This window comes from Astyanax mexicanus, chromosome 21 (genome assembly GCF_023375975.1).
Source record: "Astyanax mexicanus isolate ESR-SI-001 chromosome 21, AstMex3_surface, whole genome shotgun sequence".
Classification (NCBI taxonomy): Eukaryota; Metazoa; Chordata; class Actinopteri; order Characiformes; family Acestrorhamphidae; genus Astyanax; species Astyanax mexicanus.
Window position 1 is genome coordinate 42,775,769 of NC_064428.1, and position 25,869 is coordinate 42,801,637.

At 41.3% G+C, this 25,869-nt stretch overlaps 1 protein-coding gene across 3 annotated transcripts; it reads left to right on the plus strand.

The window, feature by feature from the left end:
• Positions 1-1,686: 1,686 nt before the first annotated feature.
• Positions 1,687-25,721, plus strand: LOC125785923 (vascular endothelial growth factor receptor 1-like). 3 transcript variants are annotated; one of them, XM_049470123.1, is made up of 6 exons: positions 1,687-1,795; positions 13,871-14,053; positions 14,183-14,593; positions 22,688-23,026; positions 23,294-23,542; positions 24,127-25,721. In XM_049470123.1, exons 1-6 carry the CDS (start codon positions 1,729-1,731, stop codon positions 24,315-24,317), a joined length of 1,440 nt encoding a protein of 479 aa, XP_049326080.1. In that variant the 5' UTR covers positions 1,687-1,728; the 3' UTR covers positions 24,318-25,721. The 3 variants fall into 3 exon arrangements, with proteins under 3 accessions (XP_049326080.1, XP_049326079.1, XP_049326081.1); XM_049470122.1 differs by having other exon boundaries at positions 24,115-25,718; XM_049470124.1 differs by lacking the exons at positions 1,687-1,795; positions 13,871-14,053; positions 14,183-14,593 and adding exons at positions 15,392-16,021; positions 20,030-20,305 and having other exon boundaries at positions 24,115-25,608.
• Positions 25,722-25,869: the final 148 nt, after the last annotated feature.

A 25,869-nucleotide genomic window follows, 5' to 3' on the forward strand; every position in this document is an offset into this window, starting at 1 on the left:
ACCAAACCCAGACACTAAAATTTAAATTAAACACTAATACGAAACCCAGACACTAAAACCAAACCCAGATACTAAAACCAAACCCAGACACTAAAACCAAACCCAGATACTAAACACCACCCGGACACTAAAACCAAACCCAGATACTAAACCCAAATCCGGACACTAAAACCAAACCCAGATACTAAAACCAAACCCAGATACTAAAACCAAACCCAGACACTAAAACCAAACCCAGACACTAGAGCCAAACCCAGACACTAGAGCCAAACCCAGATACTAAAACCAAACCAAGATACTAAACACCACCCGGACAGTAAAACCAAACCCAGATACTAAACCCAAACCCAGAACTAGAGCCAAACCCAGACACTAAAACCAAACCCAGATACTAAAACCAAACCCAGACACTAAAACCAAACCCAGATACTAAAACCAAACCCGGACACTAAAACCAAACCCAGACACTAAAATCTAAATTAGACACTAAAACCAAACCCAGACACTAAAACCAAACCCAGACACTAAAACCAAACCCAGACACTAAAACCAAACCCGGACACTAAAACCAAATCCAGACACTAGAGCCAAACCCAGACACTAAAACCAAACTCAGACACTAAAATTTAAATTAGACACTAAAACCAAACCCAGACACTAAAATTTAAATTAAACACTAAAACGAAACCCAGACACTAAAACCAAACCCAGATACTAAAACCAAACCCAGACACTAAAACCAAACCCAGATACTAAACACCACCCGGACACTAAAACCAAACCCAGATACTAAACCCAAATCCAGATACTAAAACCAAACCCAGACACTAAAACCAAACCCAGACACTAGAGCCAAACCCAGATACTAAAACCAAACCCAGATACTAAACCCAAATCCGGACACTAAAACCAAACCCAGATACTAAAACCAAACCCAGATACTAAAACCAAACCCAGACACTAAAACCAAACCCAGACACTAGAGCCAAACCCAGATACTAAAACCAAACCCAGACACTAAAACCAAACCCAGATACTAAACCCAAACACAGACACTACAACTAAGTATTGGTACACTTCTGAATCACACTTTAGATTTTTATTTCATTAAGTTTTTAAAATCTTTGTATGATTTTTGTTCCACTTCACACCTGTGAACTACTACAACTTGTGGCTGTAAGGTGACAAAATGTGGAAAATTATACTGTATATATATATATATATATATATATATATATATATATATATATATATATATATATATATACTGTGTATTTACTGTATATAAGCATATAGAGTATATATGAGTATATATTTCCAGGCAAGGACAGAATGAAGTAGTTTCTTTATGAACTCAGTAATGATGGATTTTAGAGGCCGTTTTTCTGTGTAGTTGTGCTGCAGAGAGCAACACTGCCCCCTGCTGGTCATCACTGCAGTCAGGACAGTGTCCTGCCGGTGATCTGCAGGTCGAGAGCGGGTCCTGCTCCAGTCTGTATGTGAGATTTAACTGTTATCTGAGGCGAGTCTCCTGGATGTGCTGGATTCGTGTGAAGAGTCGGTCAGTGGCGGCGGGTCTTTTATCCTGGACTATAAATGGAACAAAAGCAGAGGTTTGTACGTAATAATGAAGGAAGAGGAGGGTATTTTTGAGAGAGTGTTTATAAGGGTGTGTGTTTCTGTTCTTCACACACTCCAGCTGGGGTGTAGAGCAGAGGCCGGCGGACGATGGAGCGTGGGAGAGTGTGTGTGATGATCCTGGTGTTCTCAGAGTGTGTGTGGGGGGCTCAGAGCGGTGAGTGGGTGCTGTTCTCTCCTCAGTACCGTTACAGAGTTCTCTCGGCTCCACTGTAGGAGAGTGACGGGTTAGAGTTGTCGATGTTGCTGCAGATTTTCTTGTGGTAAAATCTACATTTTGATGATTGCTGCTTTATCTACAGATTTTGAGCAACTTGGCATAATTAACCATCTGGGTACCTTTTAATAAGTACTAAATAACAATACTAAAAATGTAGGGTAAATCTAGATCCATAAGGTCTGGGTGGCTCTGCTGTTTGATCTGTATGCTTTATTGATATTTATATTATTGATACATATATTATTCAGTGGGATTAACTTACCTCATGTGGGGTACCAACCTGGAACCTGAAAAAAAAAACATTCTGGTTCCAAGTTGGGCTTCCTGACAGGCTGAGTTACCTGTTTCCTGAATAGTAAGTAACTACTGTCTCTCTGTTCAGTTGTATAAAAAGTGTTCAGCTCAGAAAGGTTAACAGTGGTGAGATTCTCACTGTGATTCTCACAGCCAGTCTTTGACCTGATCAGCATCAGGTTCTATCTGCTGTGCTTCAGCCGTTTAAAAAAAAAAAACGAGCATTAGGAATAAAATCTGATTAATGTAAGAACAGAAACTCAGATTGAAAACTAATCTAGTGATTAATGAGTTTGTTATTTTAATCCTGATGCACCTTATTGCCCCCTGTTTGATGATTAAAGCCTCCAGCATCCCTCAGCCCACCAGTGATGCCCTCCTGTGCCATTGATTCAATCTCTGCAGTAAAAAAAAAAACAGAATGACTCGGTTCATCTACACAGTGAATCTAATCTGTAACCAGCATCTGCTATTGGTCAATACTGCAGGAATCTCAATTGTAGGAGCACAATTGAAGGAAGGGAACATCCCAAAGGTCAACCATGACCTCTGAGAAACACTTTAAATAGAGGGAAGTTACCAAGAATGTCTATAAATTATACTCTAGAATATCAGACTGTGTATCTTGGAATAGGTAAATAATCAGTTTAATACATGGAAATTAAAAGTATTGTGAAAACTGTGTAACTGAATTCTGAATATTTATACCCCTGAAATGTAAAAAAACATTGCCTTCTTGTAAGGCAACATGCAGTTGTTATTTTGAGAGAATATGGAGGCTGATGTACCTCTGTGCTAATCTGTGAATCTGATGTTAAAGAGCTGCTATCTCTCCTATACCCCACTGTTACCCCACTGTTACCCCACTGCTGTCTTACTTCTCCCTGTGGAGGAGCTGAGCGACGCATAACAGGAAGATGTTAAACAGCACTGGTGCCAGTACACTCCCCAGTCCCTGGTGATCTATCATTACCCTACACTCTAATTACCCTACCCTATCACTAGCCTACCCAATCATTAGCCTATCCTATCATTAGCCTACACTATTATTACCATACACCTATAAATACCCTACACTCTAATTACCCTACCCTATCACTAGCCTACCCAATCATTAGCCTACCCTATCACTACCCTACACTATTATTACCATACACCTATAAATACACTATACTCTAATTACCCTACACTCTAATTACCCTACCCTATCATTACCCTACACCTATAAATACACTACTCTAATTACCCCACACTCTATTTACCCTACCCTATCATTAACCTTCACCTATAAATACCCTACACTCTAATTACCCTACACTCTATTTACCCTACCATATCATAACCCTACACCTGTAAATACCCTACACTCTATTTACCCTACCCTATCATTAACCTACCCTATCATTACCCCACACTCTATTTACCCTACCTTATAGTTACCCTACATCTATAAATACCCTACACTCTAATTACCTTACACTCTATTTACCCTACCCTATCATTACCCTACACCTATAAATACACTACACTCTAATTAACCTACACTCTATTTACCCTACCCTATCATTAGCCTACACCTATAAATACCCTACACTCTAATTACCCTACATTCTATTTACCCTACCCTATCATTACCCTATTCTATCATTACCCTACCCTATCATTCACCTACCCTATCATTAACCCACACTCTATTTACCCTACCTTATCATTACCCTACACCTATAAATACCCTACACTCTAATTACCCTACACTCTATTTACCCTACCCTATCATTACCCTACACCTATAAATACCCTACACTCTAATTACCCTACACTCTATTTACCCTACCCTATCATTACCCTACACCTATAAATACCCTACACTCTAATTACCCTACACTCTATTTACCCTACCCTATCATTACCCTACACCTATAAATACACTACACTCTAATTAACCTACACTCTATTTACCCTACCCTATCATTACCCTACACCTATAAATACCCTACACTCTAATTATCCTACACTCTATTTACCCTACCATATCATAACCCTACACCTGTAAATACCCTACACTCTATTTACCCTACCCTATCATTAACCTACCCTATCATTACCCCACACTCTATTTACCCTACCTTATCGTTACCCTACACCTATAAATACCCTACACTCTAATTAACCTACACTCTATTTACCCTACCCTATCATTACCCTACACCTATAAATACACCACACTCTAATTACCCTACACTCTATTTACCCTACCCTATCATTACCCTACACATATAAATACCCTACAGTCTAATTACCCTACACTCTATTTACCCTACCATATCATTACCATACACCTATAAATACCATACACTCTAATTACCCTACACTCTATTTACCCTACCCTATCATTAACCTTCACCTATAAATACCCTACACTCTAATTATCCTACACTCTATTTACCCTACCATATCATAACCCTACACCTGTAAATACCCTACACTCTATTTACCCTACCCTATCATTAACCTACCCTATCATTACCCCACACTCTATTTACCCTACCTTATCGTTACCCTACACCTATAAATACCCTACACTCTAATTAACCTACACTCTATTTACCCTACCCTATCATTACCCTACACCTATAAATACCCTACACTCTAATTACCCTACACTCTATTTACCCTACCCTATCATTACCCTACACCTATAAATACACTACACTCTAATTACCCTACATTCTATTTACCCTACTCTATCATTACCCTACACTCTATTTACCCTACCATATCATTACCCTACACTCTACTTACCCTACACTCTATTTACCCTACCATATCATTACCCTACACCTATAAATACCCTACACTCTACTTACCCTACACTCTATTTACCCTACCATATCATTACCCAACACCTGTAAATACCCTACACTCTAATTACCCTACACTCTATTTACCCTACCCTATCATTACCCTACTCTATCATTACCCTACCCTATCATTACCCCACACTCTATTAACCCTACCCTATCATTACCCTACTCTATCATTACCCTACTCTATCATTGCCCTACACTACCGTTACTCTACACTATCATTACCCTACCCTATCATTACCCCACACTCTATTTACCCTACCCTATCATTGCCCTACACCTATAAATACCCTGCACTCTATTTATACTACCCTATCATTACCCTACTCTATCATTACCCTTCTCTATCATTAAAATACTCTATCATTGCCCTACACTACCATTACTCTACTCTACCATTACCCTACCCTATCATTACCCCACACTCTATTCACCCTACACTATCATTACCCTACTCTTTCATTGCCCTACACTACCATTACTCTACTCTACCATTACCCTACCCTATCATTACCCCACACTCTATTCACCCTACACTATCATTACACTGCACTCTAATTACCCTACCCTATCATTACCCTACACCTATAAATAGCCTACACTCTAATTACCCTATCTAATTACTACGTTACTCTACTCTATTATTACCCCGCCCTATCATTACCCTACCCTATAATTACCCTACACTATCACTGCCCTACACTACCGTTACTCTACCCTATTATTACCCCACACTCTATTTACCCTACTCTATCATTACCCTACTCTTTCATTGCCCTACACTACCGTTACTCTATTCTATTATTAGCCTACCCTATCATTACCCCACACTCTATTCACCCTACCCTATCATTATGCTACACTCTATTTACCCTAAACTATCATTACCCTACACCTATAAATACCCTACACTCTAATTACCCTATCTAATTACTACTGTTACTCTACTCTATTATTACCCTGCCCTATCATTACCCTACCCTATCATTACCCCACACTCTATTCACCCTACCCTATCATTACACTACACTCTATTTACCCTACCCTATCATTACCCCACACTCTATTCACCCTACACTATCATTACACTGCACTCTAATTACCCTACCCTATCATTACCCTACACCTATAAATAGCCTACACTCTAATTACCCTATCTAATTACTACTGTTACTCTACTCTATTATTACCCTGCCCTATCATTACCCTACCCTATAATTACCCTACACTATCACTGCCCTACACTACCGTTACCCTACCCTATCATTACCCCACACTCTATTTACCCTACCCTATCATTACTCTACTCTTTCCTTGCCCTACACTACCGTTACTCTATTCTATTATTAGCCTACCCTATCATTACCCTACCCTATCATTACCCCACACTCTATTCACCCTACCCTATCATTACACTACACTCTATTTACCCTACCCTATCATTAAGCTACCGTGTCATTACCCTCCTCTATCATTACCCTATCCTATCATTACCCTACACTCTATTTACTCTACCCTATCATTACCCCACACTCTATTTACCCTACCCTATAATTACCCTACTGTATCATTACCCTACTCTTTCATTGCCCTACACTCTATTTACTCTACCCTATCATTACCTTACTCTATTACCCTACCCTATCGTTACCCTACTCGATCATTACCCTACCCTATCAATACCCTACACTCTATTTACCCTACCCTATCATTACTCTACTCTTTCCTTGCCCTACACTACCGTTACTCTATTCTATTATTAGCCTACCCTATCATTACCCTACCCTATCATTACCCCACACTCTATTCACCCTACCCTATCATTACACTACACTCTATTTACCCTACCCTATCATTAAGCTACCGTGTCATTACCCTCCTCTATCATTACCCTATCCTATCATTACCCTACACTCTATTTACTCTACCCTATCATTACCCCACACTCTATTTACCCTACCCTATAATTACCCTACTGTATCATTACCCTACTCTTTCATTGCCCTACACTCTATTTACTCTACCCTATCATTACCTTACTCTATTACCCTACCCTATCGTTACCCTACTCGATCATTACCCTACCCTATCAATACCCTACACTCTATTTACCCTACCATTACCCTACTCTATCATTACCCTACACTCTATTTACTCTACCCTATCACTACCTTACTTTATCATTACCCTACCCTATCATTACCCTACTCGATCATTACCCTACCCTATCATTACCCTACACTCTGTTTACTCTACCCTATCATTACCTTACTCTATCATTACCCTACACTCTATTTACTCTACCCTATCACTACCTTACTCTATCATTACCCTACTCTATCATTACCCTACTCTATCATTGCCCTACACTACCGTTACTCTACACTATCATTACCCTACCCTATCATTACCCTACACTCTGTTTACTCTACCCTATCATTACCTTACTCTATCATTACCCTACACTCTATTTACTCTACCCTATCACTACCTTACTCTATCATTACCCTACTCTATCATTACCCTACTCTATCATTGCCCTACACTACCGTTACTCTACACTATCATTACCCTACCCTATCATTACCCCACACTCTATTTATCCTACCCTATCATTACCCTACACCTATAAATACCCTGCACTCTATTTATCCTACCCTATCACTACCTTACTCTATCATTACCCTTCTCTATCATTAAAATACTCTATCATTGCCCTACACTACCGTTACTCTACTCTACCATTACCCTACCCTATCATTACCCCACACTCTATTCACCCTACCCTATCATTACCCTACTCTTTCCTTGCCCTACACTAACGTTACTCTATTCTGTTATTAGCCTACCCTATCATTACCCTACCCTATCATTAAGCTACCCTGTCATTACCCTCCTCTATCATTACCCTATCCTATCATTACCCTACACTCTATTTACTCTACCCTATCACTACCCCACACTCTATTTACCCTACCCTATCATTACCCTACTGTACCATTACCCTACTCTTTCATTGCCCTACACTCTATTTACTCTACCCTATCATTACCTTACTCTATCATTACCCTACCCTATCGTTACCCTACTCGATCATTACCCTACCCTATCAATACCCTACACTCTATTTACCCTACCATTACCCTACTCTATCATTACCCTACACTCTATTTACTCTACCCTATCATTACCTTACTCTATCATTACCCTACACTCTATTTACTCTACCCTATCACTACCTTACTCTATCATTACCCTACCCTATCATTAGCCTACTCGATCATTACCCTACCCTATCATTACCCTGCACTCTATTTACCCTACCCTATCATTACCCTACACTCTATTTACTCTACCCTATCACTACCTTACTTTATCATTACCCTACCCTATCATTACCCTACTCAATCATTACCCTACACTCTATTTACCCTACCCTATCATTACCCTTCTCTATAATTACCCTACACTCTATTTACTCTACCCTATCACTACCTTACTCTATCATTACCCTACTCTATCATTGCCCTACACTACCATTACTCTACACTATCATTACCCTACCCTATCATTACCCCACACTCTATTTACCCTACCCTATCATTATGCTACACTCTATTTATCCTACCCTATCATTACCCTACACCTATAAATACCCTACACTCTAATTACCCTATCTAATTACTACCGTTACTCTACTCTATTATTACCCTGCCCTATCATTACCATACCCTATAATGACCCTACACTATCACTGCCCTACACTACCGTTACCCTATCATTACCCCACACTCTATTTACGTTTTTTAAAGAAACTTTATTGAAAAATTTAGAACAGGTTACAATATTTCACCTACATTAAATATAACATGTATTAACATCATTCATATATTAAAATATTCATCACATGCAATTCAGCTCATACTTACACACTGATAAATGTTACAATTTTAAAATTGTCCAAGGATGTTTTTTTGTGTTTTTTTGGCCCAGTGTTTTCATTCTCTTTAACTCAGTTATTATTTGCTTAGTGACAGTCTGTGCAGGAATCTGAATTTGATTTATTATCATTTTACACCTAGTCTTCCAGAGCTTACAATTTACAATACATACTATATACCAATAAAATTCTTTTATATTAGGATCCAAATTTTCATTGAATACCCCATGAAAAACGGATTTGTAATTTACCTGGAATTTTAGTCCAATGTCCTTTAAGAGAGTCCAAGTGTCCTGAGCCCGTTGGCAGTCCACAAGCAAGTGCTCTACTGTTTCGTCAGCGCTGCAGCTCATCACGGGGCACATCTTCGTCGTAACGAAGCAGCTCCACTTCACCACAGCCCTGACCGCCAGTCTGCCAACACTTATCAACCACATCACATCTTTTACATTCTCAGACAGATCTTTCTTTTTTAGTCTCTCTATAAAATCTTGGCTTTCTGAGGGGCTTAGATGCTTATGTTTGACCACTCCACCATATAAGTGTTCACTTAATTTTTTATAAATTTCCTTATTCGTTTCTTGTACCCAATTAATATTAATATGTTCAAATTTATGTATAAAATCACCATAAAATAATTGGTCTGCTGTAACATTTTTTCTAGCCTTCCCTCTTTTTTTTGTCCATGCTTTTTTGTCTCCTAGCCAAGATGCCTTTCTATCTATGGCCTGCGAGACATTCTTACAATAAGTAATTTTTAGTTTCAGGCCCACGTCTGTTGCACCTAAGCCCCCTAGGTGCTTTGGTTTAAACATTATTTCCCGTTTTGTGACTTCACGGTTATTACCCCAGATAAATTTTACACACATCTTATTTATTCTTTGCATACACTTATCTGAGGGTGGGAAAACAGTTGCTAAAAACAATAATTTAGACAGAATGAAGGTTTTAATTATTTGAACTCTTATTTTGTAGTTTGCTGCATTCCATTGCTCAAATTCCTCTTTAATTTCGGTCTCTTTTAATGTCCAATTTTGATTAGCACAATCATCTCTTGTTATATTTATTCCTATGACTTTAATTTTGTCTTTAATTTGAATGTTCAAAGATGGGGTAGTTTCATTCCCCAACCATACCGCCTCCGTTTTGTCCAAATTTATTTTTGCACCTGCCACCCGTTCATACCTTTTAAAATGTTCATTTACCACATTCAGTTCATTCTGATTTTTAATAAACACTGTGATGTCATCCGCATAAGCTGTCAATTTTAATTTTGATGATTTTTCTTTTGTTTGTATTCCCTCAATGTTATTATCATTTTTAATTTGATTTAAAAGTGGACTAATCGCTAAAATATACAGTATTGCACTTAATGGACATCCCTGTTTTACACCTCTCTTTATGTCTATCTCTTCTGTTAGGACCCCATTTACATTTATTTTTGTCTTTGATTTTTTATATAATAATTGTACCATTTGAATGAAATCTATTGGGAACCCATAATGTTCCATGGCTTTCCACAGGTAATCTCTAGAGATAAGGTCAAAGGCTTTCTTTTGATCCAAGCTTACCACAAAAATGTCTTTATCTGATTTACTATTTAGTATTGACTTTAAAATTCCCAGGTTATCCCACATGAACCTGCCCTTCATAGCACAGGTCTGCTCATGTTCAATAATCTCCTCAGTGTACTGACTAATCCTATTTGCCATTATTTTAGCTAAAATTTTGTAATCCATGTTTAATAAATTAATTTGTCTCCAATTATCCAGATCCGCTGGATTCCCTTTCTTATAAATAAGCGTAATAACTGACTGATAAAAACATTCATTTAAATTTCCTCCCGCTAACCCCTCATTATAATATTCCCTTAATAAATCAACTATTTCATTAATACATACCTTATACAATTCTGCAGGCAACCCATCCGGTCCTGGAGATTTTTTATCATTTAAGTTTTTAATTACCTCAATAATCTCTTTATTAGTAATTTTAGATACTATGGCGGGCAAATCCATACTTTTAATCTTAGGTATTGAACTGAAAAAATCTTCAAGCTCTTCTTCTTGAATTTGTATTTTTTCATATTCTTTCTGACATTTATTTTTAATTACCTGTCTTTTTTCCTTTTCGTCTAAAATAATTTTACCTTTGTCATCTGAAATTTCCTTAATATATTTTTCTTCTCTGCATTTATTTAATCTTTTAATTACAGTTTGTGCCTTACCTGTATAATCACTATCTAATCCTGCTTGTATCTGTAATTTTAAGGTTTCATCATTCATTTTTGATAATTCTGATTGAATTTTTAAAATTTGATTTTCATCATCTATATTTTTTTTTATTTTACATTGAAGGTCTACATAATTCATCATCAGAGATTCATAATAGTAATTTTTTTCTCTATTTAAAAATTTACATTTTTCCTTTAAAAAAATTTTTATTTGAATTTTAAATACATTCCATAGCTATGCGTGTGATTTCGTTAAAACATTTAATTCCTTAATACGTTTAATTTCATTAATTAATTCAGCGATCACATCATTATTTTTAAGGCACGACGTATTTAGTTTCCAAAAGCCTCTTTTTTCCTCGTTTCCTACATTTAACAAAACATTTACACCCAAGTGATCAGATTCGACTAAATATTCAGTTTTATATCTAATCACTTTAACATCTTTAGAGACGTAAATCCTGTCTATCCTAGTTTTTACTTTGGAGTCAAATCGTGTAAAGCCCTCTTCTAATGGATATAATTCCCTAAAGGAATCCTTTACACCACAATCATCACACATTTGTTTTAAAAGTGACCCTTCCCTTGTGATTTTTATATTATTTTGTGCTACCCTGTCTTTTATATCGGTGATTGTATTAAAATCACCACACAAAATCGTGGAAAATCCGACTCCTAGGAGCTCATAAAGTTTATTAAAGATTTTCATCTTTCCCGCTCTATCAGGTGGTGTATATATATTAATTAGTCTAATTTTATTTTGTTTATAAAAACAATCTACTAACAAAATTCTACCAGGCACTCTATTTACCCTACCCTATCATTACCCTACTCTTTCCTTGCCCTACACTACTGTTACTCTATTCTATTATTAGCCTACCCTATCATTACCCTACCCTATCATTAAGCTACCCTGTCATTACCCTCCTCTATCATTACCCTATCCTATCATTACCCTACACTCTATTTACTCTACCCTATCATTACCCCACACTCTATTTACCCTACCCTATCATTACCCTACTGTACCATTACCCTACTCTTTCATTGCCCTACACTCTATTTACTCTACCCTATCATTACCTTACTCTATCATTACCCTACCCTATCATTAAGCTACCCTGTCATTACCCTCCTCTATCATTATCCTATCCTATCATTACCCTACACTCTATTTACTCTACCCTATCATTACCCCACACTCTATTTACCCTACCCTATCATTACCCTACTCTACCATTATCCTACACTCTATTTAACCTACCCTATCATTACCCTACACTATCATTGCCCTACACTACCGTTACTCTACCCTACCATTACCCTACACTCTATTTACCCTACCCTATCATTACCCTGCTCTACCATTATCCTACACTCTATTTAACCTACCCTATCATTACCCTACACCATTATTACTCTACCCTACTGTTACTCTACCATATCGTTACTATACCTTATTGTTACTCTACCCTATCGTGCCATTACAAAGCAGCAAACGGCTATTTAAAGCTGCTGATTGCAGTTGTGCATAAACCTCCTATTCGGACACCTTTAACCAGAGCTCACAAGCAGAAACGGTTGCAGTGGACCCAGACATACATGATGACCTTCAAACAATCCAGTTTACTGATGAACCCTGAATGCAACCCTGGATGGTCCAGATGGATGGAGTCGTGGATGGTCACCACAACACATCAGGGCTGCGACATCAGCAAGGAGGGGGCGGAGTCATGTTTTGGGTCGGAATCAAGGGGAGAGAGCTGGTAGGCCATTTAGGGTCCTTGAAGGTGTGAAAATTACCTCAGCATAGTATATGAAGTTTGTGACTGACCACTTTCTTCAATGGTACAAAAAGAAGAACTGTGTCTTCCGGAGCAAAATCGTCTTCATGCAGGACAATGCACCATATCATGCTGCAGAGAATACCTTTGTGTGATTGAAATCCAAGCAGAAACTCTCCAAAAGCTAAAAGTTCAGTGGATGCAAAAATTGTGACAGTGATATCAAATAAGGGTTCCTATGTTAACATGTAACTTGGCCTCTTGGCCTGTTTAGTTTTTTAATTGAAATGGCTTTTGGTTATTAGTAAATGTGACACCTTACTGCTGCAAAAAAAAAGACAACTTTTAGTTCTTACAACCTATAAAATGTTGTGAAACTTGTTACGCCCTCGCTATGTTTTCCTGTGTTTTCCCCGTTTCCTAGTGTGTTTCTCCAGTACTTTTCCGTCACGTGTGTGTAATTTATAGCTCACTTTAGTCCTTGTTTATCCGTCGGTCTTTGCAGCTTCCACTGTCGTTTGTCTTGCCACGTTTTTTTGCCAGTTTAGTTCCACGTTTCTTAGTTCTGTGTTAAGTTTATATTCTCTATTTATTTCTTTTTTATTTCTAGTTCCTTTTATTTCACGTATATTTCTAGTCACATTTATTTCCTGTTTGTTTCTTTGTTTATTGTGTATTATTTACTTATTTATCCTTGCATATATATCCCTAGCACTGTTTATTATCTGTTTTACGTTACTCCTTGTTTGTTTGTTAATGTATATAGATATATTCGTTATTCCCTTATTTGTTTATTTGTTACATATTAAAGTTTGTCTTACCTGCGTATAAATCCGCCTCCCGTCTGTTCCCATCGTTACAAAACTCTGAAACTCTCTCCCTCTCTCTCTGTAGACCCGTGTTCAGGCAGAGGACCGGTGGTTAAGGAGGTGGAGAAAGATGTACTGAGCTGCTCAGTTCCAAACCAAGAAGGGAAGTATTCTGCAATTGGTTGCCGCTCCATTCACAGTAAGAAGGGAACAAGCTGCTACCTGATATATGAGGACGGAACAGAGTGTGAGGAACAACTGAACTTCAGTGAGTACTTCAGTCCTGGGTCCAGTTTGTGATTTCTGAACCTTGATTTCCCACCACTGCTGATCATTTGTGTATTTTGAAAATGCAACTTCTAGAATGGAATTTAATTTGTGTGGTGCTGTTTCACAGATGGTACGCAGGAAGTGCTGGAGTGTGAGATTGAGAACCGACTGACTCCATTCCATGTGAGGGTAAAGAGGAAGTCCACCTCTACAGCTAAAGAACCTTCAGGCTCTGACAAAAACAAAATTAGAAGCTCCAACACATCAAGCAAAACTTCACCCAGCGGAACTTCACCCAGCAAAACTTCACCCAGCGGAACTTCACCCAGCGGAACTTCACCCAGCGGAACTTCACCCAGCAAAACTTCACCCAGCAAAACTTCACCCAGCGGAACTTCACCCAGCGGAACTTCACCCAGCGGAACTTCACCCAGCAAAACTTCACCCAGCAAAACTTCACCCAGCAAAACTTCACCCAGCGGAACTTCACCCAGCGGAACTTCACCCAGCGGAACTTCACCCAGTGATACTTTGCAGGGCATGTAACACACCAATACACTCCAACACACTCACAATGTCTCCCATTTAAAATCAGATCAATTCACTACAGTGACCAGTCATGCCTAATCACTTAATTACCAAGTAAAAACAGGTAAATTACTACTGAACTGTTCACTAATTAACTATACATCAGATTCTAGAACTCTCTACTTGCTCCTAAGTGAACAAAACAGCAATAATTCACTTTAAACAGGAAAACTGAACAGACTGCCACTCAGAACCTCCCACCCTAATTGGAGCACCAGAGCTTCCTGCTTTCCACGTCTATACAGTAAACATGGACATTAAAGAGAACAGACCTGTAATTCCAGTATCTGTAAAGGGCTTTTCTGTAGTGTCAGTCTCTAGTGCTTTTCTAGGAATTCTAGGAACTGCCAGGTAGTGCCAGGGCTCTGGATGGTGGGAGTACTAGTCTTTAGGACTCCTGTTCTTGGTAGTGCAAATATTTCTCCAGCGCCTCCCGTTAAACATTAAATCACTGCTCTTCTAATGATCTGTAAACAACAAAGCTGGACCTTCAACTGCTCAACATTTTCCTACAACAGGAAAAATCATCAAACAGGAATTTTTCAAAATCTGTGTGTGTGTGTGTGTGTGTTTGTGTGTTTGTGTATGTGTGTTTCCGTAGGCCTGCAAATTGTTTACTTCAATGTGTGTTGCCCACTCACACACACACTCACACACACACAAACACTTCCTTCCACTTTATCTATCTGGAATTCCAGACCAGTATTCCTGTGTGTGTGAGAGGAGTGGTCAGTTCTGGATTATATCTGCTGTTACTTTCACTCCTTCTCACACTGCTGGTTCTGCAGCTGCGTTGATAGTTAAGTGGTGTAGCTGGTGGTGTAGCTTGGTGGTGTAAGTGGGTGGTGTAGCTGGGTGGTGTAGTTGGGTCGAATTGGTGTGAGGTGTAGCTGGTGGTATAGTTGGCTAGTGTAGCTGGTGGTGTAGCTGATGGTGTAGTTGGCTAGTGTAGTTGGCTAGTGGTGTAGGTGGATGGTGTAGTTGGGTGGTGAAGGTGGGTGGTGTAGGTGGGTCGAGTAGTTGGGTAGTGTAGCTGGGTGTTGTAGCTAGGTCTTGTACCTGGGTGGTGTAGGTGGGTGGTGTAGCTGGTGGTGTAGGTGGGTGGTAAACCTGGTGGTGTAGGTGGGTGGTGTAGGTGGGTTGTGTAGGTGGGTTGTGTAGCTGGGTGGTGTTGGTGGGTGGTGTAGCTGGGTGGTGTATCTGGTGGTGTAGGTGGGTGGTGTAGCTGGTGGTGTAGCTGGGTGGTGGGTTGTGTAGTTGGGTGGTGTATTTAATTGTGGAGGTGGGTGGTGTATTTGGGTCAGGATGAGGGTGTGTGTTTTCTGTGTGTTGGTGGTCGGGCTGAAGCTGGGAGTGTTTGAGGTATACACACTTGCAGGTGAGTACTGGGCTTATTGGGGGGATGTGGGTGTTTGGTGTGAGGGTGTTTTGGTGGTTGGGGAGATGTGGGGGTTTGGTGTGAGGGGGTTTTGGTGGTTGGGGGGATGTGGGGGTTTGGTGTGAGGGTGTTTTGGTGGTTGGGGGATGTGGGGGTTTGGTGTGAGGGTGTTTTGGTTGTTAGGGGGATGTGGGGGTTTGGTGTGAGGGGGTTTTGGTGGTTGGGGGGATGTGGGTGTTTGGTGTGAGGGTGTTTTGGTGGTTGGGGGATGTGGGGGTTTGGTGTGAGGGGGTTTTGGTGGTTGGAGGATGTGGGGTTTGGTGTGAGGGGGTTTTGGTGGTTGGGGGGATGTGGGGGTTTGGTGTGAGGGTGTTTTGGTGGTTGGGGGATGTGGGGGTTTGGTGTGAGGGTGTTTTGGTGGTTGGGGGATGTGGGGGTTTGGTGTGAGGGTGTTTTGGTTGTTGGGGAGATGTGGGTGTTTGGTGTCAATCAAGAAAGACCATATTTTATTTTTTATAAAAAAAAAACTTATTTTTTTAGGAAATAGTTCAACTTAATATAGATAAATTGTTGCTGTTAAAAATGCATTTTCCAATAAAGGGAGTATTGGCAAAACTGGTTATAATGTTTATGTTAAGGCGGCGGGAGGTGGTGTCTGCAGCTGCTGAAAGTAACTAATAAAGTAACTTGTAAAGTAACTTAGTTACTTTTAAAATCAAGTAATCCATAAAGTAACTAAGTTACTTTTTAAAGGAGTAATCAGTAATCGGATTACTTTTTCAAAGTAACTATACCATCACTGTTGGGGGGGGATGTGGGTGTTTGGTGTGAGGGTGTTTTGGTGGTTGGGGGGATGTGGGTGTTTGGTGTGAGGGTGTTTTGGTGGTTGGGGGGATGTGGGGGTTTGGTGTGAGGGTGTTTTGGTGGTTGGGGGATGTGGGGGGTTGGTGTGAGGGTGTTTTGGTTGTTGGGGGGATGTGGGTGTTTGGTGTGAGGGTGTTTTGGTGGTTGGGGGATGTGGGGGTTTGGTGTGAGGGTGTTTTGGTGGTTGGGGGGATGTGGGGGTTTGGTGTGAGGGTGTTTTGGTGGTTGGGGGGGTGTGGGGGTTTGGTGTGAGGGTGTTTTGGTGGTTGGGGGGGATGTGGGTGTTTGGTGTGAGGGTGTTTTGGTGGTTGGGGGGATGTGGGGGATTGGTGTGAGGGTGTTTTGCTGGTTGGGGGGATGTGGGTGTTTGGTGTGAGGGGGTTTTGGTGGTTGGGGGATGTGGGTGTTTGGTGTGAGGGTGTTTTGGTGGTTGGGGGATGTGGGGGTTTGGTGTGAGGGTGTTTTGGTGGTTGGGGGGATGTGGGTGTTTGGTGTGAGGGGGGTTTGGTGGTTGGGGGGATGTGGGTGTTTGGTGTGAGGGTGTTTTGGTGGTTGGGGGATGTGGGGTTTGGTGTAAGGGGGTTTTGGTGGTTGGGGGATGTGGGGTTTGGTGTGAGGGTGTTTTGGTGGTTGGGGGATGTGGGGGTTTGGTGTGAGGGTGTTTTGGTGGTTGGGGGATGTGGGGGTTTGGTGTGAGGGTGTTTTGGTTGTTAGGGGGAAGTGGGGGTTTGGTGTGAGGGTGTTTTGGTGGTTGGGGGGATGTGGGGGTTTGGTGTGAGGGTGTTTTGGTGGTTGGGGGATGTGGGGGTTTGGTGTGAGGGTGTTTTGGTTGTTAGGGGGATGTGGGTGTTTGGTGTGAGGGTGTTTTGGTGGTTGGGGGATGTGGGGGTTTGGTGTGAGGGTGTTTTGGTGGTTGGGGGATGTGAGGGTTTTGTGTGAGGGTGTTTTGGTGGTTGGGGGGATGTGGGGGTTTGGTGTGAGGGGGTTTTGGTGGTTCGGGGGAAGTGGGTGTTTGGTGTGAGGGTGTTTTGGTGGTTGGGGGATGTGGGTGTTTGGTGTGAGGGTGTTTTGGTTGTTGGGGGATGTGGGGGTTTGGTGTGAGGGTGTTTTGGTGGTTGGGGGATGTGGGTGTTTGGTGTGAGGGTGTTTTGGTGGTTGGGGGATGTGGGGGTTTGGTGTGAGGGTGTTTTGGTGGTTGGGGGGAGGTGGGTGTTTGGTGTGAGGGTGTTTTGGTGGTTGGGGGATGTGGGTGTTTGGTGTGAGGGTGTTTTGGTGGTTGGGGGGATGTGGGGGATTGGTGTGAGGGTGTTTTGCTGGTTGGGGGGATGTGGGTGTTTGGTGTGAGGGGGTTTTGGTGGTTGGGGGATGTGGGTGTTTGGTGTGAGGGTGTTTTGGTGGTTGGGGGATGTGGGGGTTTGGTGTGAGGGTGTTTTGGTGGTTGGGGGGATGTGGGTGTTTGGTGTGAGGGGGGTTTGGTGGTTGGGGGGATGTGGGTGTTTGGTGTGAGGGTGTTTTGGTGGTTGGGGGATGTGGGGTTTGGTGTAAGGGGGTTTTGGTGGTTGGGGGATGTGGGGTTTGGTGTGAGGGTGTTTTGGTGGTTGGGGGATGTGGGGGTTTGGTGTGAGGGTGTTTTGGTGGTTGGGGGATGTGGGGGTTTGGTGTGAGGGTGTTTTGGTTGTTAGGGGGAAGTGGGTGTTTGGTGTGAGGGTGTTTTGGTGGTTGGGGGGATGTGGGGGTTTGGTGTGAGGGTGTTTTGGTGGTTGGGGGGATGTGGGGGTTTGGTGTGAGGGTGTTTTGGTGGTTGGGGGATGTGGGGGTTTGGTGTGAGGGTGTTTTGGTTGTTAGGGGGATGTGGGTGTTTGGTGTGAGGGTGTTTTGGTGGTTGGGGGATGTGGGTGTTTGGTGTGAGGGTGTTTTGGTGGTTGGGGGATGTGAGGGTTTTGTGTGAGGGTGTTTTGGTGGTTGGGGGGATGTGGGGGTTTGGTGTGAGGGGGTTTTGGTGGTTCGGGGGAAGTGGGTGTTTGGTGTGAGGGTGTTTTGGTGGTTGGGGGATGTGGGGGTTTGGTGTGAGGGTGTTTTGGTGGTTGGGGGATGTGGGTGTTTGGTGTGAGGGTGTTTTGGTGGTTGGGGGATGTGGGGGTTTGGTGTGAGGGTGTTTTGGTGGTTGGGGGGATGTGGGTGTTTGGTGTGAGGGTGTTTTGGTGGTTGGGGGGATGTGGGTGTTTGGTGTGAGGGGGTTTTGGTGGTTGGGGGATGTGGGTGTTTGGTGTGAGGGTGTTTTGGTGGTTGGGGGATGTGGGGGTTTGGTGTGAGGGTGTTTTGGTGGTTGGGGGGATGTGGGGGTTTGGTGTGAGGGTGTTTTGGTGGTTGGGGGGATGTGGGGGTTTGGTGTGAGGGTGTTTTGGTGGTTGGGGGGATGTGGGGGTTTGGTGTGAGGGTGTTTTGGTGGTTGGGGGATGTGGGGGTTTGGTGTGAGGGTGTTTTGGTGGTTGGGGGGATGTGGGGGTTTGGTGTGAGGGTGTTTTGGTGGTTGGGGGGATGTGGGGGTTTGGTGTGAGGGTGTTTTGGTGGTTGGGGGGATGTGGGGGTTTGGTGTGAGGGTGTTTTGGTGGTTGGGGGATGTGGGGGTTTGGTGTGAGGGTGTTTTGGTGGTTGGGGGATGTGGGGGTTTGGTGTGAGGGTGTTTTGGTGGTTGGGGGGATGTGGGGGTTTGGTGTGAGGGTGTTTTGGTGGTTGGGGGGATGTGGGGGTTTGGTGTGAGGGTGTTTTGGTGGTTGGGGGGATGTGGGGGTTTGGTGTGAGGGTGTTTTGGTGGTTGGGGGATGTGGGGGTTTGGTGTGAGGGTGTTTTGGTGGTTGGGGGGATGTGGGGGTTTGGTGTGAGGGTGTTTTGGTGGTTGGGGGGATGTGGGGGTTTGGTGTGAGGGTGTTTTGGTGGTTGGGGGGATGTGGGGGTTTGGTGTGAGGGTGTTTTGGTGGTTGGGGGATGTGGGGGTTTGGTGTGAGGGTGTTTTGGTGGTTGGGGGGATGTGGGGGTTTGGTGTCAGGGTGTTTTGGTGGTTGGGGGGATGTGGGGGTTTGGTGTCAGGGTGTTTTGGTGGTTGGTGTTTAATGGTGTTGGTTTTGTTTCTTCTGTGTTCTACAGATAACTGCCCAATCCGGCTTTCCCATGATTCCCTGCTGGTGGAATATGGTAATGCTGTTAAAGTCAACTGCTCCCTAACGACCACACTTAATGAACCCTACATGCTGGGCTGGGAGGCTGTGATTCATCCAGTAGAACCAGTACAAGACACCACCAGTACAGTGTGGAATGTTTCCAGTCTGACGGAGTGGGAGATTAACACAAAAGATATATTCTGTTTTCTGACTGTTATCGGTGGAACACAGTGCGAGAAGCCCTTAAAACTCAACCTCTACAGTGAGTACAGTAATCCCACCTAATCTACACACTCATCACAGACTGTAACACACTACAGCAGGGGTGGGCAATTAGTTTTCTCAAGGGGACACTTGAGAAACCTGACATAACATAAAAGTTATTCAAAGACCAGCATCATCTTAACTTAATAAAGAACAGTAAAGTAAACATTATAGCAATGTAATGAAAATGATAAGCACATAATTATATAAATATTTAACCAACATTTATGAAAAAATGTGTTGAAAATGTGCAACATTAACAGTGTTAGAAAGTAGCAGCACTATCAGCTATCAAGTTTTTCAAAAGACCAGCTTCATTTAACTTTATACAAAAAAATGCAATACATGCATTTGTATGTTTGTTTTACCTCAGTTTTTTACGTCTAGTGAGAAAAATCTACCCTGTATGACCAACTGAATATATATTTTTCCTACGTTTGGTATCCAAAATGATACAGTAATATCACTTAAATATATATATCTTAAAAACATGAGAAAGAGAACTTTAGGAATTTACTGATATGATATGATAACCCTTTTTTTATTTTCATGTTTTATAGGACTGTAAATTATTTTCTTATTTTTCAGTATTATTGCCGGAAACATCCATAATGAATACAATTAATGTTCTTCAGGACTTGGGTGGTATCATTTGATAGCCATTTGATTTGTTTTTTTATAGGATTAATTTTTTAATTAATCCCATATTTTTTTATTTCTAAAATGTTCCACTGTTTTACAGATAGTTGTGTTTCTGGTGTATATTTGTTGATTAGAGCTGGTTGAATTATGTTTATTCAGCTGTAAAACTAGTTTCTGTTCTATTTCAGTCTCTGCCTCTGCTCCTAAAGCCCTGCTGTGCACGCAGCTACCGTAATACACTGTTTAGACGTGCATACAGGTTTTCACTGCGGACAGTGCGATTTACAGATTAACTTTTACCTTCTAATCTCACGCGGGCCGAGCAAAGATGGTCAGAGGGCCGGTTGTGGCCCACGGGCTGTACAATGTGCAGGTCTGCATTACAGGAAGTGTAGGGGGCGCTCTATAATGCGCTATAATGTTCATATGATCCACACACTCATTCTGACAGAGTGTAATACACTACAGGAAGTGTAGGGGGTGCTCTATAATGCTCTATAGTGTTCATATGATCCACACACTCATTCTGACAGACTGTAACACACTACAGGAAGTGTAGGGGGTGCTCTATAATGGTCTATAATGTTCTTATGATCCACACACTTATTCTGGGATACTGTAATACACTACAGGAAGCGTAGGGGGCGCTCTATAATACGCTATAATGTTCATATGATCCACACACTCATTCTGAGAGACTGTAATACACTACAGGAAGTGTAGGGGGTGCTCTATAATGTTCATATGATCCACACACTCATTCAGAGAGACTGTAACACACTACAGGAAGCGTAATGAGCACTCTATAATGCTCTATAATGTTCATATGTTCCACACGCTCATTCTGACAGACTGTAATACACTACAGGAAGCGTAGGGGGTGCTCTATAATGCTCTATAATGGTCATATGATCCACACGCTCATTCTGACAGACTGAAATATATTACAGGGAGTGCCGGGGGCGCTCTATAATGGTCATATGATCCACACGCTCATTCTGACAGACTGTAATACACTACAGGAAGTGTAGGGGGTGCTCTATAATGCTCTACAATGTTCATATGATCCACACACTCATTCTGACAGACTGTAATCCACAACAGGATGCATAGGAGGTGCTCTATAATGCTCTATAATGGTCACATGATCCACACGCTCATTCTGACAGACTGTAATACACTACAGGAAGTGTAGGGGGCGCTCTATAATGGTCATATGATCCACACGCTCATTCTGACAGACTGTAATACACTACAGGAAGCGTAGGGAGCACTCTATAATGCTCTATAATGTTTATATGATCCACACACTCATTCTGACAGAGTGTAATACAATACAGGAAGTGCAGGGAGCACTCTATAATGGTATATAATGTTCATATGATCCACACGCTCATTCTGACAGACTGTAATACACTATAGGTAGCGTAGGGGGTGCTCTATAATGCTCTATAAAGTTTGTATGATCCACACACTCAATCTGACAGAGTGTAATACAATACAGGAAGCGCAGGGGGCGCTCTATAATGCTCTATAATGTTTATATGATCCACATGCTCATGCTGACAGACTGTAATACACTACAGGAAGTGTAGGGGGCGCTCTATAATACTCTATAATGGTCATATGATCCACACGCTCATTCTGACAGACTGTAATACACTACAGGAAGTGTAGGGGGCGCTCTATAATGCTCTATAATGGTCATTGTGATGTTTTGGTTGTGGTTTCTCTGCAGAGCGTGCGGACAGTGTGGTGATAGTTCGTGATAATGGTGATTGGTCAGAAGGTGAGCAGAGGAAGCTGAAGTGTGAGATTAAGAATGTGGGTCCAGTCAGTAATCTTACAGTGCAGTGGACCAGACTGGACCAAAACCAAACCAGAACCATCAGGGAGTCCAGGAATTTCACCATTTCTAGTAGAATGGAAGAAAAGGGGGATGTGACGGACACTCTGGAGGTTTGGACCAGTCCAGAAGAAGATGGAGTCCAGTATCAGTGTTCGGCTCTACTGGACCTGATCCAGTTCAAACAACAACAAGTGGACGAATCCCAACCCTTCAACATAACCGTACTCTGTGAGTTCACCTGTAAACCAATCTGAATTTTTACTGTAGTCCAGTCCTGTTCCTTCAACTTACTTCATTCTTTCTCTGCTGGAAACATTTGGGGAATTTAGCGAGTCAGCTAACGTCAACTAGCATGGAATTCTTTAGGGTTTGAGTTATTTGCATACAACATTAAATCAGAACACAGAGTTGTGTTGTCATTGTTGTGCAGTTTAACTCTAATGGTATGTCTCAGAGAAGTAGCAATTGGTTCTTTCTTTATTCTTTTCCCATCAGATAAACCCATCATAACACGGCCGTCTGCTGCCACTGTATCCAAAACTGCGGGCGACGCGCTGACGTTTTACTGTTCGGCACGAGGAAAACCGAAGCCTCAGTTTACCTGGACCACAGGTAACTCAAACATCACGCACTCCCCCCTCCTCAACATCAGCAACGTCCAGTCAGAACATCAGGGAAATTACACCTGTATCGCCTCCAACAGCAAAGGCTCCGCCTCCGTGACGGTGACGGTTACCGTTTCAGGTGAGTGAAATTCAGGGTAAACGTCCATCACATGTACAGGTGTAGTTACTGCAGGGCTGATGCTGCATGTTTCAGATTTTGCTCCCCCAAAATCAAAGTGAATCCTACCATTATCACGTTTTTTCACTCTCCTGAAAACATTAATCCCATTAGCAACTAATAACACTTTGCCCTTATTAACCAATTAACCAATTAACCGCATCCAAGATCCTGCAGGAACCTTCTGAGCTATCAGTCTCAATCCCACTATAGCTTTATTTATTTCAGCCAAATTTCATGTAAATAGAAATTATATTTCTGGAGAAAATGAGCCCTAAACATTGTTTCCCAGCAGTGATCATTTTCTTAATAAACAAAAATATTTTTTCATGACCTTTTTTCATACAGAAAACAAAATGAGAACTAAATAAAAAGTAACAAGTAAAAACTAAGACTATGACATGTATTATGTTTTTATAAAGAAATAAAATTTTATATTTCTCCAGTGATCAGAACATATTACTTAAAGATTAGAACAGCCTAAACATAAATCACACAAATCTGACCTAATCTCCTGATGTTCCTTCATCTAGTGCCCTCATCAGAAGACAACCTGCCAATCATCGCTAGCTGTGTTGCGGTTGCGGTGGCATTGCTGATAGTTGGACTCTTTGTTTGGTACTGCAAGCATTACCGGCACACACACATGGGCCGCTACATCCTGAGGAACCTGGCGTCCCGGCGGCACAACGCCAACGTGGCCCATTGCGACTCTCAGACCCTCCAGTCACACTGATGTTCTGATGTTTTGAAGTTTTCTGAAAAACCCCACGCAGCACAGCGGTCTCAGATATTCTAGCCCGCATACCACTGGTGGTCACAATTATGAACAGTGAATAAATGGTATTTTTATCTTCAGTAAACTGATCTGAGAGAAATAGTTTCCATATATATGTAATGTGTACAGGCTGCAGGTGCTAATCTTAGCTAATACACAATACAGCACAATACACCTTCTCATTGAATGGATTATGTATTTAGAAATAACTGACCTACTACTTTACACATTTTTTTTGCATTAAAAATAATAAATCTAATAATGGTTGATTTTCTTTGCTGTAAATGTGTTTGTTACACTGGAGGGAAAAACCTAACAATGCATAATAGACTTTTTTATTATAGTTATTTACAGGAGCTGTATGTAATATATTTACAATGTACAACTTTATAAAATTATGATGTGTGATCAGATATTAAGAAAATATGATAAGTTTAAGCTTAACATCAGAGCTTCAGTCAGTATATTCTTCTTTAGATTGTTTTTACTGAGCAGAAGTCTGTACAATGTAGCATCAGAGGAGTGGTTATGGGTGTGGAAACACAACACTTTCCACAATGCTCTGGCACTGGAAAACTATTTAACCCAGTGAATGGAGAAGGCTAAATTGTCCAGATCAAAGACTGAGCTGAACAGACACATAGTGTCGGAAAATGTCTTGAAGAATCTTTAAGAAAACTATTAACCTTACAAGTGTTCTACTTTTAGGTTCCTGATAGAGCACTTCATACGAAATTATGTCCAGAGGCATTTGCAAGTGATGAAATTGTATGTAGAACTGCAAATGTATAACAATCATACACATGAGTTCTATTTTTAATTACTGTAATCATATAATAGAGATTTAACAGTATTTTCCCCTGATAAAACAGAACCTAATGAGATGATAATGAACTCAGGAAGAACTCAGGCTTTAAAATACAGCAGAACCTGAGCTGTGGAGGAAACACCTTTAACATTAGTGTTGACACAGAGACCACAGGATATGTTCAGAGGTCCTGTATAGTCCAGGCTTTGCTTGGGCCAGAACTGATCGCTCAATGAACCAAACAATGAACCAAGTCTCAGAACCGCCTGCAGATTCTGCATCTCCGCTCTGTAGTACTGAATCTCCTGAAATTCTGTTCTTTCTTTAGTCTTTAGCCACCCCTAGTGGAGCAACTTAATCATTACAGCCTCTTTCTGGTTTACTATAAATACTACTGGTTTATTATTAATCAGATTATTAAGCTGATCAGTTTAATTATTAAACACTGTACACGTGTGTGTTTGTATTTCAGTAAAATAAGTATTTATGATATATGTAAACCAGAGTGATTTATAATTCAATAAATGTTTGGTTTTTATACCTCAGTACTCCTGCCCCTGCACACACTTTCATTTTATACCTCTGAATTTCTAATTCCTCTTATATGTAAGAATATGTTTTAATCGTATGTATAATTGTATTTTTATGTATACAATATATTGTTTTATATACATGAGTATATATATATATATATATATATAT